The sequence below is a fragment of the Perna viridis genome, chromosome 7 (assembly GCF_037379345.1).
Source record: "Perna viridis isolate PV_CMFRI_1.1 ecotype Kerala chromosome 7, ASM3737934v1, whole genome shotgun sequence".
In the NCBI taxonomy this organism is placed as follows: Eukaryota; Metazoa; Mollusca; class Bivalvia; order Mytilida; family Mytilidae; genus Perna; species Perna viridis.
In genome coordinates, this window is record NC_142451.1 from 35,514,268 (window position 1) to 35,533,742 (window position 19,475).

Consider the following 19,475-nt stretch of genomic DNA (forward strand, 5'->3'; position numbering starts at 1 on the left):
CATATAGTCATGAATACCCAATTTTCACCAAATAAAAACATGGTAAAACTATATGTCAGACAAAATGGAGAGTCAAAGTGCTTTTAGCACTGAAGGTTTTTGATTATTGTGAAAATAGTAGCATACACAATCCATTTCAAAGATTATATGCTGCAAAATAAAACTGTAATCATAAATTTGCATTTCCCATATAATTTAGAACTTTTTTTCTTAAATGTTGAAACTGAATGTTAATCTTTTATATTTTCTCCTTATACCAAACTTTCCAATTCTATTTTATCAAAATCTCTGTAGCAGTTAAGTAGTTGTTGTACTTGAGAGGTTTAGAAATGTAAAACCCTTAATTTGGACATTTCCTTTTGAAGTCCTCTCTAATGGTAATTATATTCCTTCATGCACATTTACATTTGATATTCAACCTTCCCATATATATCAGGGATGATTTTACGGGGACAACAAACAAAGCTGAAATTGGCAAAATCTAAGTAAATATACAGCAAAAATAAACAAGAATCATAAGGGTAAAATCTGGATTGAAATAGCGGAATTTGGCTAAATAAAAACAGAAAAAATCATCCCTGATAATTTTATCAGTCCCTTCAGCAATTTAGGAGGAGTTTAAGAGATGTGGGTAGACAAACAGCCATACAGACAATGTACAGTCAGGTAAAATAAAAGAACAGAATATTTCCCATATAGTTAAGTATATTTTTAGTATTTTATCATAATGGAAATAAACAGAAACTAACTTTGATTCACCTGATGGTAAGTTTTAAGTTGTAATCACCAAATACGATTTGAGAGTGAATAAATCTTTTGAAATAATTCATCGGGAAGTAAGAGAACTGGCACTGTGATACATTAACCAAGAAGAAAAACTATGCCTGCAAATCATATTTTGTTACATGCATTTGCAACTCTAAGCTGATACAATTAAAGTATTTTTTTTTCACAAACCCTGAAAAATCCAAAATCTGCAGCTGTAATTGAACTTATTGAAGTTCATATAAGTGTAGGCAAAGTAGTAAATATACAATAATCAACTAAGTAGGATGCTTACCCATAACAATAATTGTACAAATACGACATTCCCTAAGGCAGCTGCTATATGAAGTGCTGTTCGTCCATCTTCTTTACTGTAGGGGGCATTGATATCATCAGAATGACTGTGTCCTAATACCAGAATTATATTACGTATATCTTCTCTAACTAATGCATCTATCAATTGCTATAAATCAAAACAAGAAGATATTATAAATAACCTTATTTAAATGTGTTTTAAGTACAATTGCTTAAAATAACTTTCTGTGAATAAGTGTGACAATCAAATTACCAAACACTAATCTGATCCATAATTAAGTCAAGTCCAAAATAAATCTAGCAAAATGGATATTACACCACCAAAGCAGCTGGTACCGCAATGGTCCTGACTTGGTATAGGCATTGCAAACGTCTTGTTGGGTTATATCTGGGTTTTACAGCACGCAAACCCTCCCTTTTCCTTAGCGCATGTCATACCTATTTTCAGGACTTTTTTTCTTATTCAAGTTTTATTACAGCTGCAATGATTGGAGGGAATACTGGAAACATTTAAGGTATGTACTTTCATTCGTCTGTTTTATACACTTCTGATCCACTGCTTTATGAAAACGATGAAAACTAATACCTATCAAATACAATGGTGGCTACTACCTATAAATACATGATGCGACAAATACTTGTATATTTCTACACTGATTATTAAGTTCCAAAAATTTTACTTTTAAGGTAATTTACATGAACATGAATCCATCATAAAAGGAACAAAGGCTTTCATCAATTTACCTTTAGTGTGCTGTAAAAAGAATCTTGAATGTCATGGATAAGAATTTTTGAAGACTTTGTTACAGCTAACACATACCTGATTCAAAGGAATATCTATATAAGGAGCAGGAGGAAGAAACTCTTTTGTTTCATATTTACATCTAATCCACCGTTCTTTTTCTTCTCTGAAATTTAAAGTAATCTGAATAAATGCAAGTCAGCCCAGCAAGTCTCTCTATTCTATTCTTTCAAATGAAATAATTATGTTGCACATATAGGTGAGGTGTGCTGTGTATACCCAAACTCTCTTAAACAGGAAGTTGAAATCCAGCAGCATGGAAAATTGCCTATAATATACTACTTATCAAAGTAGTAATAACAAGAAATCTGTGGGTGATGGCTCATTAGTGATACCCCTGCTTTCAATAAGGAAAATAAAGTATTCAATAAAAAGGAAGTTGTTGTCTAATTTCAAAAATGAATCCCATCAAATGGCATACTGCAGAAGAATATATTAAAATTTTTAGTCACTGTGATGAGTAGATGCTGAGAAAACTGTTGGAAAAAAATGTTATGGACAGAAACATGGGCAAGGGTAAAACAGTATACCCCTCTCATTCCTTCATGTTAATATATAATTAACTTCCAGTATGATTTTGTCCAAATCCATTGAGTGCTTTAAGAGGAGTTGGGCTTAAAAAATATGAGGGCAGAATTTGCATGATTCTTACAAAGACTGCTACTTAAGTAAGTGCAAAAGTAATAAGATGTTTATAAACTGCACTATACCAAAGTTTTTGTTAATTGGAACCATACAAAAAATGTGTCACAAACAAATGTTCATTCATATACTCTGATTAGCATTCAAACTGTGAAAAATTACTAGGAGTGATGAGAGATCCTCTATCATCCTGGATGATGACGTACACATGTATGTTAAAAAATCTCCAGTCCAATTACTGTAAACGTAGTAATTTTCATGTTTATTAATTTTTGCGGATTTTGTTAAGTGAATATATTCGTGTGCATCAATTTTTGCAAATAAAAAAAAGGATAAACCTTATTTAGTGTAAAATAAATCAATTTCTCAGATACTTTGCTTTACGCCTTTATGTTCACTGCAAATATAACGAAAATTAGTATACTGTAAAAAATAATATTTTTGCAGCATCATCTATCTGAGAAAAAGACATTTATAAATCTTGATTCAAGAAGACAACATTTTATTCCAGTTATAATTTACTGCTTAATAAATACTATACAATCGTTTGGGGAAATTGTAGTCTGGACCATATTATAAAACTACAAAAAATGGTCTACAAGACTAATCTTTGATACAGATTTCCTGGTACCATCTGCAACCTTGTTCAAACAATTTAATTAGATAACAGTTGAAAACAGGATTATATATCACATATGCATTCTGATTTTTAAATGTATAAACAAAGAGCTTTTGAGCAAAGGATAATATAACTGCAGTGTTCAAGCCTTTAACAGTGGGGGCAGGTGTGGACACAATATTATTTTAGTATAGAGACTTACTTTTCAATATGGACACAACTGGTTTGGACACAATATAGCACAAAATCTAAAATTCAATTCAACATTTTCAAAATCATACCAAAAATTTTGGGGTGTGACTCATTTGACCCCTTATAACTCAAAAACCATACGAGATTTCTGTAATCTAATTGACAAATGTAGTCAGGAATTGAATTTTTTTTTCCAAATACAAAATATAATTGAAAATATTGATCAATTCCCCAAACAAACACTCAACTTCACAAAAAGGTCCATCAGTTACTGTGGTCCAGCTCCATGGAACAACCTAACAACAAATGTAAATTCCAAAACAAAAACTGCCCAATTTTAAAAAAACAGGCTATGTTGCTATTTACTCAGCAATCAGAATTGATGTTCTATTTACTGTACATGTATGTTAGTGGGTATTTACAATACATGTATGTCATCATGGGTATTTACTGTACATGTAGGTTAGTGGGTATTTACCATACATGTACATGTATGTCATTATGGGTATTTACTGTACATGTATGTTATAGTGGGTATTTACTGTACATGTATGTTATAGTGGGTATTTACCGTACATGTAGGTTAGTGGGTATTTACTGTATATGTTATAGTGGGTATTTACTGTACATGTAGGTTAGGGCTGTTCCAGTAAAACATACATGGGACGGGGGGGGGGGAAGGCACTTGAAAATTGGGGTAACCTCCCATAGAAGCGATATTTTTCCACTCCTACCCACCCATAGAGGAAAAAACCCAAGTTTTATAGGCACCAACATAATAGCAAGACATAGCATGATTTCATGAATGCTTCATTTCATTTATACATATTCTGTAGTTTTGCCTATCACTTGCATGTTGCACATATTCATGTATAGACTAGTGCTTTTACTGCTTGCATTCATTTATCTGTACATTAAAATTCATATATATTCTTTAACAGTATTCCCATGGTGATTCTTTAATTTTTTATATATTTCAGCTGTATGTGACATACATGTATTTCATACAGATAATAGCAAGACATTGCATCATTTTATGAATGCTTCATTCCATTTACACATAATCAGTGTTCTAGCTAGGATTTGAAAATAGAGGGTGTGCAGGGAAGAGGGCACTTTAACATGTAGCATGTTTTTTCAACCAAAAAGGAACATTGATGTATTTGAAGTTTTTTTTTTAATTTATTTTTCCATTAAATCAGAAATATCTTTATTCATTTTTTTGTTTTTCTTGTATGTATGTATTCTTATTAAATAATACAAGAATGATGCGTAGACAAAAATTAACATTGCTTTTGTAGAATTTAAAGTATACTATCACACCATAAAGGAGATTAAGGGCAAGTGATTCTTAACATTTATGACATACTATGAGGCAAAATGTTGCACGAAATGCAACAAATATTCAATATTGCTCCAATTCAATTTCAAAATCATATTATTTTCTCTAACTAATGTAATTATAATTTTTGAAAAATTACCTGTACTGTTGACGATATAGAAAATTTTAAAAAGAATTGAACTGACAGAGATAACTGACATATTGAATGAACAAACATGCAATTATTTACACCCATGGTTCTACATAACATAGACCTGTCAACTTGAAAATATTTTAAAAATTAATTGTACAAAAGAAAATAATTATTAACCAATGATTGGCTGACCATGAAATGGTGATAGATCCAATTGGGATCCAATTTCTACTTGTAAATGATTATCATCCAACAACCCTGATCAGCTGAATGATCACCAATAATTACCTGAGGTATACCTGAGGGTTAATTATGACAAGATATGGTAAATGAAGGTGACACAAGAGTGTAATCTTTAGATAATTATAAATGGACACTAAGGGGGTAATATGGCAGAGGGGCGGGGCACTGCACCCTCCATTTTGCCTAGCTAAGACAGTGATTAAAAACATATATATTTGCTGTTTTGCCTATTTCTTGCAAGTTGCACATACTCATGTATAGACTTATGCTTTTACCTATTGTGCATTCACATATCTGTAATTTAAAATCATTTCATATATTAACATTCATTTTTATGCACACATATCCTCTTTTCAATGCATAGCTAAATCTTGATTTTTGTCTTGTCTAAGAGCAAATTCGAAGAAGGCCAGAAAATAGGGATTACCTTTCTGGTATTCGCAATTGTGAGAGTATTTGTCCATAGCAAATTTTCAACAACCACTTCATATCACAGGTCGATGATATTTGGTATGTGAAGAGAAATAGAAGACAATGCAGAAGTTTTATTGATCCACACTGTACAACAGTGACTGTATCTCATCTAACCAGTTGAAATTTCTGTGTGTATCCAATATGATTGCCTTGATAAATGTGTGAAGTTTCCTAAAATTCATTTGTTTTATCGGGGATCAATGATTTCAAGAAAACTTCAGTTCTTGTACACCTAGCACTTTCAGCTGGAAATCTGCTGTATTTAAGCATCACTCAAGTTTGCATGCACTCTATGCAGGTGAGGAACAAGAGAGTATAAAGTAATATTGATCAATATGGAAAATTCTGCTCATTTGCACACTGAGGGCTATCTTGTTCAAGGGTATGGAAATTTTGTCTTGTTGTAGACTCTCTGACAATTTCTAAGAGGAAGAACAGAAGTAAAAGCCCTGTTCTTTGATAATTTGGTGTTTTAGTCGCCGACACATTCACTCCATAACCCATACCCTTTCATTTTGAAGTTTTGGAATGGGTTATTCTTGATATCAATATGCAATGACTACATAGTGATTTAACAACTGTTCAAATCCAGTTTCAAAAGAAGTTTAATTGTGGAAGAGTTGCTTTGATGATAATTTAGACACACTGAATAGATATAAGATGTGATATGAGTGCCAATGAGACAACTCTCAATCCAAGTCACAATTTATTTAAAGTATAAACCATAATAATAAGTCTAAGTACGATCTTCAACATGGATTGTGACAGAGCCTTGGATCACACTGAAAAGTAAGCTATAAAGGGCCAAAAAATTACTAGTGTAAAACTATCCAAATCAGAAAACCAACAGTCTAATCTACATAAAAATCGAGAGATGAGGAACACTTATGAACCACATCAACAAACGACGGAAGTTGACATCTTTTCTGATGTTCGGGCCTCTCGGGTCGCACCATTGCTCCGAGGCAAAACCCTGAGAATACCGGAAGAATAATGTCAAAACAAATACGGGGCGATTTCCGGGCGGAACACCTGTAAAAACGGTGCGAACTTCCGGCAACAAAAGCGCGTAACTCAACTATACTAAAGGTTTATACAATGACAGGGATTCATTTTGGACCATTTCGAGAAAGTAAAAAACAACTTTCAACAGAATGTTCCTTCATTTTCCCAACAACCACTCACAGAAGCAAATTTCGAAGCCCAGTACCATGCCATTGATGCATTTTCCACCAACCCACAACCAAGTATATATTTTTTTTAAAATGCCGTCCCCAGGTCCATGTATGTTTTACTGGAACAGCCCTTAGTGGGTATTTACTGTACAAGTAGGTTAGTGAGTATTTACTGTACATGCATGTTATAGTGGGTATTTACTGTACATGTATGTTACTGGGTATTTACCATACATGTATGTTTTAGTGGGTATTTACTATACATGTATGTTACTGGGTATTTACTGTACATGTATGTTATAGTGGGTATTTACCATACATATATGTCATAATGGGTATTTACTGTACATGTATGTTAGTGGGTATTTACTGTACTTCTTTTTTTAAAAGCATCATTGAATTTTTTATTTGTTAATTTTGAGGGCCTTGGGTGTTTTACTACCTGTGCTACTGTTGTGAAATAAAGTTTTATTTATTATTATAAGTGATTTTACTATTTATATTACTAATGTGATAATTACCTCGAAGATGAAGATGAAACTTTTTGCCTGCCTTTAATATTGGCTTCCCAAACACTATTTGCTGTATTATTTCCTATTGACATCATTACACGCATAAGGTCAGGACTGAAATATAAGAAATTAAAATATTTTGATCTTTAAGGTATAATTACTCTTCAAAAACATTTACTTCATGGAGAAATAGTTTGTGAACAACTCCGTACCCAAAATATGCATCTTATTAAATCTTATATTAAACAGATACAAATACTACTTTTGTTTACATTCAATACTATTTGCATAACAGCAACACAAATCAATATTAGTATAATGAGATTTATAGATTAAAGACATTTCTTAATACTACAATGCAAAATCAAATTGTACGATTTTGTGTTGCATTGACCAATCGTGATTGGATAAAACCATTTGACCAAATAACAGAAGCAGCAATATGCAAATGAAGATACACAGAAAATCCATACCCCTTGTTGAAAATATTTGAATAAACAATATGCAAATGACCATTAACAGGAAAATCCATCTGCCAGAGAGTAATGTCAAGACTAATACAGCATTAACAATGAAATAACACATGCTAAGTAAGCACTTTCAAACAATTTGACCTAAATGTCATGACAAGATAGTTCAATCACGCCACTTGCCAGTGTATACATTTGACCTGGATGCCAAGACAAAAGATAGATTTCACCCAATAACCACTGAATAATTTCCAAAAAACTTCGAAGAAAAATAGTTCGATACAAAGGTTAATTTATTTCCCCACAATCCCCCCAATAAAGATAAGCAAAGTCATACAAAAATGTTATAAGCTCCCATAACCATCTATGATTATTTAGACAGTAGATCTGTTGGAGGGATTCAGCATATGCCTTACCTTCCCACAGAATTTACTGATTATCTAATTAACTAATGACAGTCACATGGGAGCTTATAACTTATATTATTGACACATTTCTAATTGATAACTGAAGTAACAAAATATTAAAATTTACAGGAAGTCTTATAATAGATATAATTATGTTGATACTTACGGCCATTCATCTAAATCTAAAGATCGAACTCTAGATAAATGTGTTCCCAAATTCCTATGGATCCCTGAGCATTCTATACAGATAAGGGTACCTAAATTCAGACTAGCCCAGTCAGGGTCTGAAAAAATACAATATCAAAATTTAGGCAAATAAGGTCTCTTAGGGTCCAGGTCTCGATTTCACAAAAAGTCGTGAGAGTAAAGTTGATCGTAAGTAATGACATCATAAACTAAAATAGCATTGTGATGTCATGACTTACGATCAATTTCACACTTACGACTTTTTGTGAAACTGATGCCAGGAGTCTGAAGCTCTGGGAAAAATGGAGCAAAATCGTACATTCAGGCATAATCCTGACATTAAATGTAGATTTTCAATTATCTATTTTTCTACCATGAAATTAACCAAAATCAATTATCAGAGTAACATATCCTTCCAGCCATTTCTACCACTGATAAAGGCAGATTGTTTTGTTTAGGGAATTTGGTGGATGTCATCTCAGATTTAATCACTTGAGTGCCATTGTCAGTGGTGAAAGAAAAGGTTATTTTCCTATTAGTAAAGGACAAATCACCATACTTTTGGCCAAGTCTCCCTTTCCACAGTGAGCTAAGGAAATGTCATTTGAACAGATTTTACACAATGCATAGCTTGCAAGAACAGATACTGTAAAGCAGGGATAAAACTGACTATACTCTTTCCAGAATTGTTGATTGTGTTTAACTTTTTGTCTTTTTGCCAATGGATACTGGGTGCAGCCATTTTTATCAATGCTAGATCAGATGAAATAATCAAAAACTAAAAAAAAAAAAAAACATTCCAGAACCTGTTTTAAAAAAAATTCTGGAATGGTAAGACTATAACCAAAGAACCCCAATAATTCAAGAATTTAAATTAACCCCCTATTCAATTGATCAAACAAAATCTAAATTTATGCAAAACTTAAGAACAGTCTATATAACAAGAGGCTCCCAGGAGCCACAATCGAACATCTAGTTGAATTTTGCCTTTCAAAGGCAATAAATTTAACAAGAAGATGTCCAACAATTTTGACTCAAGAAGTCTTTGGTAGAGCTGATCATAAGGATCATTTCAACAACTGAAAGTTTCTTTTAATCTATCATAGTTTTGTCATTTTTCCCCTTTCAAGGGCAATAACTCTTACAAGGAGTCATCTGACAACTTTTATCCCTGAAGACTTTTGTAGTTCTAATAATAAGGATCATTTCAGCTTTTGAAAGAATTTGCCTAAACCTAACGGTTTTTGAGATATATGCAAAAAACTACAGTCTGACCGCTATGTTCTACTTTCAGTAACAGCGACCATGTTTTTTGACTAATCAAAAATCCCCACATTGGTTTCAATTAGTGTCTGAGAAGAAGATTTTTGAAAAGAAATAACATAAAAAATAGCAAAAAATCGTTGAAAAAGGGCAGTAATTCCAACATGGCTTAACAGATTAAAACCAAAATTTGACAAGAAATAAATCTCATCATGCTAAACACTCTTACTTGTGTCAGAATTTAGCTAAACCTAATGGTTTTGGAGATATATGCAAAAATCCACTGTCTGACCCCTATGTTCTATTTTTAGTAACGGCAGCCATGATTTTCGACAGATCAAAAATCCCCACAACAGTTCTATGCAGGCTACCCCAAGGAACATTCATAACAAATTTGGTTTCAATTGGTCAAGTAGTGTCAGAGAAGAAGATTTTTGAAAGAAATAACATTAACGGATTAAAACCAAAATTTGACAAGAAACAGATCTCATCATGCTAAACACTTTTAACCTGTCAGCATGTAGCAAAACCTAACGGTTTTGAAGAAATATGTGAAATACTATTGTCTGAGCCCTGTGTTCTATTTTTAGTCATGGCTGCCATGTTTTTTTACGAATCAACAATCCCCACATCAGTTCTATGCAGGATATCCCAAGGAACATTTATACCAAGCTTGGTTCTAATCAGTCGAGAAGTTTCAGAGGAGAAGAGTTTTGTATAATAGTTGACGACGGACAACGATGACGACGGATACCAAGTGATGGCAATAGCTCATATGGCCTTTGGCCAGGCGAGCTAAAAATCAGACAAGAGGTGATTCTGGCATGTCAAAAACCCACAGAATTCACTATTACTTCTTATTCAGAAACAGTTACAGATTACATAACAAAGTCTACGTCATTTGCATGTTATACTTAGGAGACAAAAATGATATAGATTGTGTATGAAAGCTTTACATAATTAATTTGAAATGATTCAGTTGATTTTAGTTGGAAAAAAAATTATGGTTTTCTAAAAAAAAAAAAAAAACAAAAACAAAAAAACACAGATCCGAATCTTTTATGGTTTTTTCCCCAATTAAAAACACTGACAATATCAGTACAGGCACTACATGTTTAGATAAGTGTGTAACATTTCACTTGTGTGACGTGGAAAAATATAGTACAACGGATGGTTTGGGTACTAAAGATACTTACTTGATGTTCCACAGTCAGCACATACATTATTTCCCCTAACACTGCGTATTGACTGTACTCCAGCAGGGTCAGCTGTTGACTGCTTTTTGGATTTACTACTTTCATTGCCTTGCAGACAGTTGAGTATTTGTTGTTCTATTGCATTCACCCAATCATCCCTCTCCTGAAATAACAAGCATAATTCTAAATGTATGTTTTGTCTAAAATGCTATTAACAAGTAAAAATGTTGATAATTACTATTAAGCATTTCATGTGTGTTACAAAATTTTACATCTTTAAGGTAATATCCAACATTAATAAGTAACTAGTCTGTTTATTGCTTTCTAATAATATATATCAGCAACTTTTAGTTAAGAAATAAGTCCATAATTATGAAAATAATCTAGCAAGGCAAAAAAAAAAACCATAGTCATATACATGTACAATAACTTTATTTTGGTAGTTTTTTTTTTTTTTAGGAAAAAAATAAATATTTATTAGCAAAGACATCCATAACTGAATTCCTTATTTTACTTTACTTACATCACAATTTGTTGCCTCAAAGTGCCACTGCTTGTTTTCTAATGAAATAATAACAAATTCATAACCATCTGAGTCTGAAAATAGGGAAAAATATCGTTGTACAAATTACATACTACAAATAAATGTAGAATATGTACAATTTACAGACTACAAATAAATCTGAAACAACAGTACAACTTACACACTACAAACAAAAGTAATTGATTATATTTACCATCACCATCACCTGGACCAACACTTTTAATACCCCCACTCTTTGCTCTCCGATGTCTCTTCTTCACATTAGGAGTTTCAATCTTTGAACCCACACTATTGCCATTTACACCCAGTTTCATACTGTCACCATTGGGTATACCTGAAACAGAAAATATCAATGGTGAATACTTACTCCGATATCCGTGTGGTTGACCTAAAATGTATGCCTATCTGAAATATTATAGAAAAAATATCATGATTACTTCAGTATCTGAAATACTATAGAATATAATCAAGATTACATCAGTATAAATGGAATTTTGAACAGAACAGAAATGGTTTTTAGTATGTTAAACTATTATATCACTTCTCATGTTGATGTTGAACAGTGAATATATAACATATAACTATTATAAAACTAGAAATACTGTAAGAGAATTACCCCCCCCCCCCCCCACCCCCCCAAAAAAAAAAAAATATGCTGTATTTTCTTATGAACAAGTGTTTAACGTAATTTTTTTTTTCTTTTGGTTACAGCATGACTATTGTTTCTGGTACATCTTCTGTAATGCAAAAATATATACATGTACTTTTTGACAACTTAGCAGAAGTTTGAAAAGTCAACTGTCTCTGCTAATGACTTATCTAAAGAAAAAAAACTATAAATACCAGTTTTATTTGTCCAACCTTAAATAATACCAGTTTAAAAAACAAAAACAAAAAAAAAAAAAACCAACCACAAATAATACATGTTTTATGTGTCATACTTGGGCTCCTATTATTGTTTAATGAAGACTTATAATTTTCCATGAAAAAAATATTTAGATATTAGGATCTCATATAATCATCTAAATATTTACAGGAGTCACTCCCTTCAACATCAATACCAAACAGTCTTTCAAGGTAAAGAATGATTTGAATTTATTTACACACATACTTAAATGGAAACTAAATGTCTATAGAACATGATGGCAAGGTTATGCCAATACAGTACAACATGAATATGGCCACATGCAATGAAGTCATGCAAAAACATGCAAAGGAATGAATAACTGAAGATATCTCTATCCCTACACATCTCATTAATACTATGGTCTCACCATTACTTCACTTAAATGACAATAATACAATGTATCAGTGTTCAAAATAGACTATGCTACCTATGTATAACATTAGTAAGTGATTCACAACTTATAGTATGACATTAATAATGTTCAAAAAAGAAATTTGTCAAAAACGTTGACCTTTAATGAGCAAGATACAGGAGCTGCATACCTGTCCAGAGCACCTCAATTTACCCAAAATTTTAGTGGTACTTGATCTGTTCATTTTTCTGCATGTTAAGCAGGAAATAATAAAGGAAGAGTTGCAGAAAATGTTATATCAGACAAACATAACAAACCCTATACTCCCCTAAAACTTTGTATGATAAATGAAAGGATTTATACATTAAATGTGTACCTTGAGGTTGTGTGTTATCAGGGTTAGAATTCTGCCTTATGATATCAAAACCTGTCGACTGTACATTCTCTTTGTTGGATTTGCCTGTAAATAAAGCCAGGTAACACAACATGCAAGAGAGACATTGGTACAATGGAACCAGGAAAATATATATATGATGGTTAACTGGAAAATAACCAGCAGTGCCAAACAGCACACAAAGACCTAAATCAGCAAAGGCATCAGATAAAAACAAACTAGCAAAGTCTAAATCTGAGATGATAAAGTTACTTCACCTCTCAGAACTCAGTACTTTAATTCTATTTTTCCAAGCAATGGAAGACACTTGTTTCAAACATCAGCAATACTTTGATACCAGTAAAATAGATATTGACGTAGAGAGAAAAGGTTCCATTGTTACAACAGAAAATAAACTGACAAAACCTTTTTTTAGGTAAACAAAAAATGAACCAAAAATATTGAATTAATGAGATATTCACTACAAATCAAAACAAAATAATCCATGCTAAAAGTGATACAATACTAAATTCAACAATTAAATATATATATGATATATAACTCAAAACTTACAAAAGAAATGAAGGTAAAACGTTTTTTGAGTATGTGACCCTTAAATTCAACTTATTAATACAAAAATATAAACAAAACACTGAAAACAACACATACAAGCAAACTACAACCACTACTTTATGTCTGTAACTATTGAAATTAAAATGTTTCTGAGCTGTTTTTGTTTTGATCATGTGACCAAAAGTTACATGACCAGCAGCATTAGGTCAATTCAACATCACTACCATATTTTCAAAATTAGATTGCATATTATCAACCTTACATGAAAATGTTTCTCACATAAGTTACTTTAATTTCATAAGATACCAAAGGACAATTAATAAACAAATACTATAACATACTAATTTTTGCAATAAACAGAAAACCATGAAAAATAGTACCCAAGAAATCGATTTTGAACACAATATAAAGCTGATCATTTTTTATCAGCAACTGTGAAAACTAATCTGTTTATAGTATTAAAAGAAACCAAGAATGGCTGCGACAAAAGCACAATAAAGGATACCCTTTCCCCCTTCAACTTCAAATGCACCTAATGACATGTTTGCACACATATACTAATGAGAATTACCATTTCATACTTGAGTTTAATATATGCACCGTATTTTCTGGACTATAAATCAATGTGGAGTATAAGTCGAATTGCCTAATTTTGACCAAAATCAACGAAAAAAACATAGATAAGTCAAATCTGGCAGATAAATCAAGGGTCAGACGTCTGCATTTATACCATACGTGTCAGCGGAGATCAGAGTTGAGCGGTTTGTTTTCAACAGCATATTATTCCAGCAATGTTACTAAGTATAAGATTTCTGAATTAAATTAATATCAGTGTTTTTGTTAAAGTGTACTTTGTCCACGTGTTCAATTACTTTTTATTGAATGGCATGTCAATGGTTCTGAAGCCTTAGATCATCAGGAGTACAAAATTGTAAACATGTCAAATGTGGGCACCCATGTGTGAAATAAGCAGGAAATTCGTTTGATGAATTGGTCCTAATTACGAGTGGTAATTAGTAAACAATATTATCTGGTATTACGAAATACAATAAAAAAATAATTGTTACCTGCAAATTTGGTTGCAATTAGCTATTTGGATAACATATTAACTTATTATAATTTGAGCCACATGCGAATGTGTTACGACATACCATAAATGGGTATAAATTTGCATATTAAAGGACTGACAACTCAAAAACACTGGATAATGTTTTACAAGTAAAAACAGAGTTTTGTTAACATATCTTCTAGAGTTTGTTTATATATTTTATATATTTTAACGGTTTAAAAGTTTCAAAGTTTTTATTAACATCATCATATTCATTCATAAAGGACCGCCCCCAATCATCAATAATATACGTTTTCAATCAACGGTTTGACTGTTTGAGTTCAGTTTACTAAAAATTTTGAATTAAAGCAATCAAAAGTGAACTAAACAAATCTAATGAAATGCATTGTAGATGAACATTTTTCTTAAAAAATCCTTAGATTAGCCAAAGTGGAAGATAAGTCGAGGCTGACACTTTACTTAAAAAATAGGACTTATAAAGACTTATAGTCCGGAAAATACGGTATATGTAACCAAAAACTAATTCATATTAAAGTTTTAAAGAAGATGTACAAATATCAAATGGCTGTTGGAAGTATTTGCTGAGAAAAGTTAATTATACTGAAAGAAACCCTAAAGTCAATCTAATAAAAAAACTAGAAGCCCTGTTTATCACAGGAGCCCCCGCCTCATTTGTAAAAAGTGATTTTTTTTTTGTTTTTTATTTTGGTAAATAAAATGTGTCTGTAAGACACTAAAGATGCCCCCCCCCCCTTGCTAGATTTGCCAAATTAGGAACATGTTTGTTTTTGTATGAAGACATGGTTTGCAGATTCAGAAATCCTTCAAAAACTTGTGTTACTCATGGTCTGGGGATCAATTTGGGGATCAGAAATTCCTAAATATATGCATATCTAGATATTGTATCCTTGCCACATAGTGTCATGAAATTCTGTTTGGTAGTGTCAGACTAGTTGCAATGAGAAAAAGAGGACTGATGGACGTATTAATGAACACATAAAAAATGTTAATACTTCCCCATAACAAATCCCTAATTTTGCTGCTTAGGATATATTTCTGACAAAAATAACAGTCGAACTATCAGCTAGTTCCGTAATATTTCATGAAAATCAAGATCCTAGGTCCTTGCATGCTATCATTATGTGTAGAAACATCCTGCAAAAAATATTTTAGATGTAGTTCAAAAACTACAGAAAGAGATAGCCATACAAGCCATATAGCCTGATTTTTGACGAAAATAAGTAAGTCTAAACTTTCACCAATTTCTGTAATATTTCATGAAAATCGAAATCCTTTGGCCCTGCATACCTTCATCATGTGTAGAGATATCCTGTAAAATATTTCAGATGTAGTTCAAAAACTGTACGAGGAGATAGCCGGACAAGCCATATAGCCCTATTTCTGAGTAAAAAAACTATGTGTAACTATCACCAATTTCCATAATATTTCATGAAAATTAAAATCCTTTGGCCCTGTACACCTTCAAAATGTGTAAAAATATCCTGTAAAATAATTTTGATGTAGTTCAATAACTGTACGTGGAGATAGCCGGACAAGCCATGATCATGTGTAATCCTGAAAGACAGACGAAGAGACGGACAAAGGTAAATTAATATGCTCCCCCCCCTCCAACTAACAGTTTGTTGCAGGGGCATAAAAATTAATACAGCATGTGCACAATAGATGGAGATTAAAAGATGCACAAAGTACCAATTATTCCTTTATAACTTTCTAAAAATCAATTAAATGGTATGCGAGTAGATGAGGATACCTATGTGTGACAGAAGGATGATTACTGTATACTGTAAAATAAGAATTACTTTGTTAAAAATGAAGAACAACTAGATATCATTGAAATGGAATCCATCTATGTGGGCCCCTGAGGTAAAAATCCTGTACATCAGATGTGCTTAACAAATTCAAAAAATCATGCAAAACTTATTACAGTCAAGACACAAACAGTTATTCTAAAATCAATAGTTAAGGTATACTGGTTTTGCCAGACATAAAGTAGTTAAAAAATCTAACAAGCAAGACAACACACACCTCCTTTGACAATATGATTAGTTTCACCTTTAATTCCCCCATTCGCTTCTTGGTTGGGGTGCTGAGCAGGGTAATTTGGGATTGTTTTCGTAGTTCTTGGTCGAAGGCCTGGTATTTTCACTGTTGTATGCATTAATGAGATTTCTTTCTTATGAACATCATCCATGTAATCCTACAAAATCCAGAACTATCATATCATCAGAAGACTCTGAGATCATCATGATTAGATTCAACTATTTCAAAATCTTCAATTTTATCAAGCAAACTACATTAACATTTAACTTTACCAAATAACTATATACTATACATTCAAAATGTGTTTATCTAATATGTTGACTGATTCAGACTCTGATGACATACATGTAGACTAGGATGATAAGACAGTCTTCCATCATCACTGAGGGTGACATATTTTTTCTTCCATTCTTTATTCAATCCATGACTCTTCTTGTACAAGTAACCCTGAAAACAAAATTAAATAATTAAATTACACAAAGTTTTAAACTAATTAATTCGTTTTTCATTCATTTATCCTTTTTTGTCATTTTTGTTAGTCTTCACATTCTGTTGTTATAAAGTTATCCTTTAGCCCATCTTTTCCATTTAAAATCATAGTATTTGTGTATAAATACATTCTATTTGTCATATGCTTACATCATAATTTCCCTATTTACAATAAACCATGAAGGGAATCAGATTTAACAAATAGTCAAGCCTGCTGTCACATCATTTGAGTAAAATCTGACGTCCAATCTTTTCTCTTCATAACAATAATTCACTGGAACCTAATAACCAATGAAACATCACCATTCGACACAGGTTAAGGTTTTAGTTGTTACCTGTTTAAGAGGTATAGCTCTACCACTGCCTAACTTTTCCCCCTCTGGTACTTTCTTTTCATCATCTTTACCTCTTGGCTGAAATTGACACGTGATACTTAATTACAGTTTTGTATATTTCTTCTTTCTAACCGCCCAAAGATTCTTTATAAATAAACAATAACATTTTTTGCAAAATGTTAATATGAAAGCATTTGATCTGAAACAAAGCATTTTCAAGATAAATCAAGACAAAATAAGGTTACTGGCACAATTGTAATAGGGACAATGTAGGATAGAAGCAAAGCTGTTGAAAAGCTTCTATAACCATTAATACTAAAGCCAAGTGGCTTTGTACCAATCAACTATAACATTTTTTTCTATTACCCAAGAAATTTATTGTGTCTCACTAAATACAAATTTATCCAATGCCAATATAAAAGCTAAAAAAACATATAGACTCACTCTCACACTAATACAAGATATCCACATAAGTCAGCAACAGAAGTTTTGTCACAAGAAGGGGTTGAAAATTTACCCAAAATTTCATATTTGGATTCTAAGTTGAACTTACATCATACATATCAAACAGTAAATTCTAATTTTGCAATAAAAATTAGCATGACTCTAGGAAAGTTCACTAAATATATTTATAGAGTTAAAATTTTAGAAAAGATGACTAATGACAGGAATTCAAGTAATTCTGAACCTTGGATAAATACTGTCAACCCCTTAACACATTCTTTCAAGATACCAATCATGCAAAATATCTTATCATGCATGTCATTCAGTAGGTCTGGGTTGTTAAACAAGTTTATAGTTTTACTTTGAGAAAGGAATCTAACTTTTAAATTAACAAATAATCTAATGAAATGCACAACTGTCAGTCTTCATGGTAGTGCCATTTTTCTACTTATTTTTAGGAGAGGAAAGTAGAAAAAATTAAAATTCTAAGCTATAAGGCTAGGGATTAAGGTAAAATTGGGATACATATTACTGAAGATATACATGTAACAGAGCTAAGTACTTGATAATACCTACAAGCACCATGCATCCTTTAACAGGAAGTTCTTCGTACCAGATATAATAATAAATGTTTAATGTTAGATCAGTGAACAAAACAAAAAAAAATTGTGACTTTATAAACATGCAAAAAAAAATTGTGACTATAAACATGCAATAAAAAGTATAACAGAAACCTATGGTATTGAAATAGAATGCACCATATGCCATAATTTATTGACATCAGAAAAAAGACTGACACCTATTAGATGATCTTCTAAATTCAATTCCAACACATTTTCTTCACTTATTGTAAAGATCTTTTGGGGTAGAATGGCAGATCACATGGTGGAGAGCAAGGGAGAAACGGTTGTCACTAGAGAAAATAATCTATGATTATGATCTTTTTGAAAGGTCAAAAGGTTTGTAATTTGAGTATGTTTATTTTGGTACCAGTTTTTGTCCAGTACAGCTGCATAATTCCGGAACAATGCCGGATATCCCAATTGTCCAAATTAAAAAATTAACTTAGTCCTGTTGTTGGGCACATCAAAACAATGAAAAGAGTATCTAGAGTCTCTGGAGAGCCTGAACTGCTCATCTTGCCAAAAATAGTCTTTTTAGCTTTCTAAAGCTGGACTCTTGACCCTACTGTGCTATGGTCACTAAAAGCATCTCAGTTATCTAACCAGTTTTCATATTATAAAATAAATCTCTTATAGTTATTTTTTTTATTCTTCAAGGGCAATAACTCCAACATGGATCAACAGATCTCTATGAAAATTTTGGCATAGGTCTGTCTCACCATGTTAATCAATTTTACTATGTGAAAATTTGGCTAAACCCATTGTTTTTGATTATTTCCATAAATCCTCAATTTTTAGTAAAAATGGCCAGATCTCATCATGCTGAACACTTTTACCCCATGCCAGAATTTAGCTAAACAAAACGGTTTTGAAGATAAATGTGAAAATTTTCTATTTTTAGTAACTACAGCCATGTTTTTCGACAGATCAAAAATCCCCACGATAGTTCTATGCAGGATACCCAAAGAA

At 32.0% G+C, this 19,475-nt stretch overlaps 1 protein-coding gene across 22 annotated transcripts in view; it reads right to left on the minus strand.

Annotated features, from left to right (window-relative positions):
• Nucleotides 1–19,475, minus strand: part of LOC148612462 (centaurin-gamma-1A-like) — a 77,514-nt gene that overhangs the window by 4,020 nt on the left and 54,019 nt on the right. For 18 of the 22 annotated variants that reach the window (XM_088593911.1, XM_088593933.1, XM_088593931.1 and 15 more), the window contains 11 exons: nt 17,440–17,517; nt 16,961–17,062; nt 16,601–16,772; nt 12,916–12,999; nt 11,474–11,614; nt 11,260–11,333; nt 10,737–10,899; nt 8,258–8,375; nt 7,224–7,328; nt 1,901–1,988; nt 1,061–1,228 (listed from right to left, as the gene is read on the minus strand). In XM_088593911.1, coding sequence (XP_088450037.1) covers nt 1,061–1,228; nt 1,901–1,988; nt 7,224–7,328; nt 8,258–8,375; nt 10,737–10,899; nt 11,260–11,333; nt 11,474–11,614; nt 12,916–12,999; nt 16,601–16,772; nt 16,961–17,062; nt 17,440–17,517 — 1,293 coding nt within the window. The remainder of the gene's footprint in view (nt 1–1,060; nt 1,229–1,900; nt 1,989–7,223; nt 7,329–8,257; nt 8,376–10,736; nt 10,900–11,259; nt 11,334–11,473; nt 11,615–12,915; nt 13,000–16,600; nt 16,773–16,960; nt 17,063–17,439; nt 17,518–19,475) is intronic. The other 4 variants (XM_088593913.1, XM_088593912.1, XM_088593922.1 and 1 more) reach the window with 3 other exon arrangements.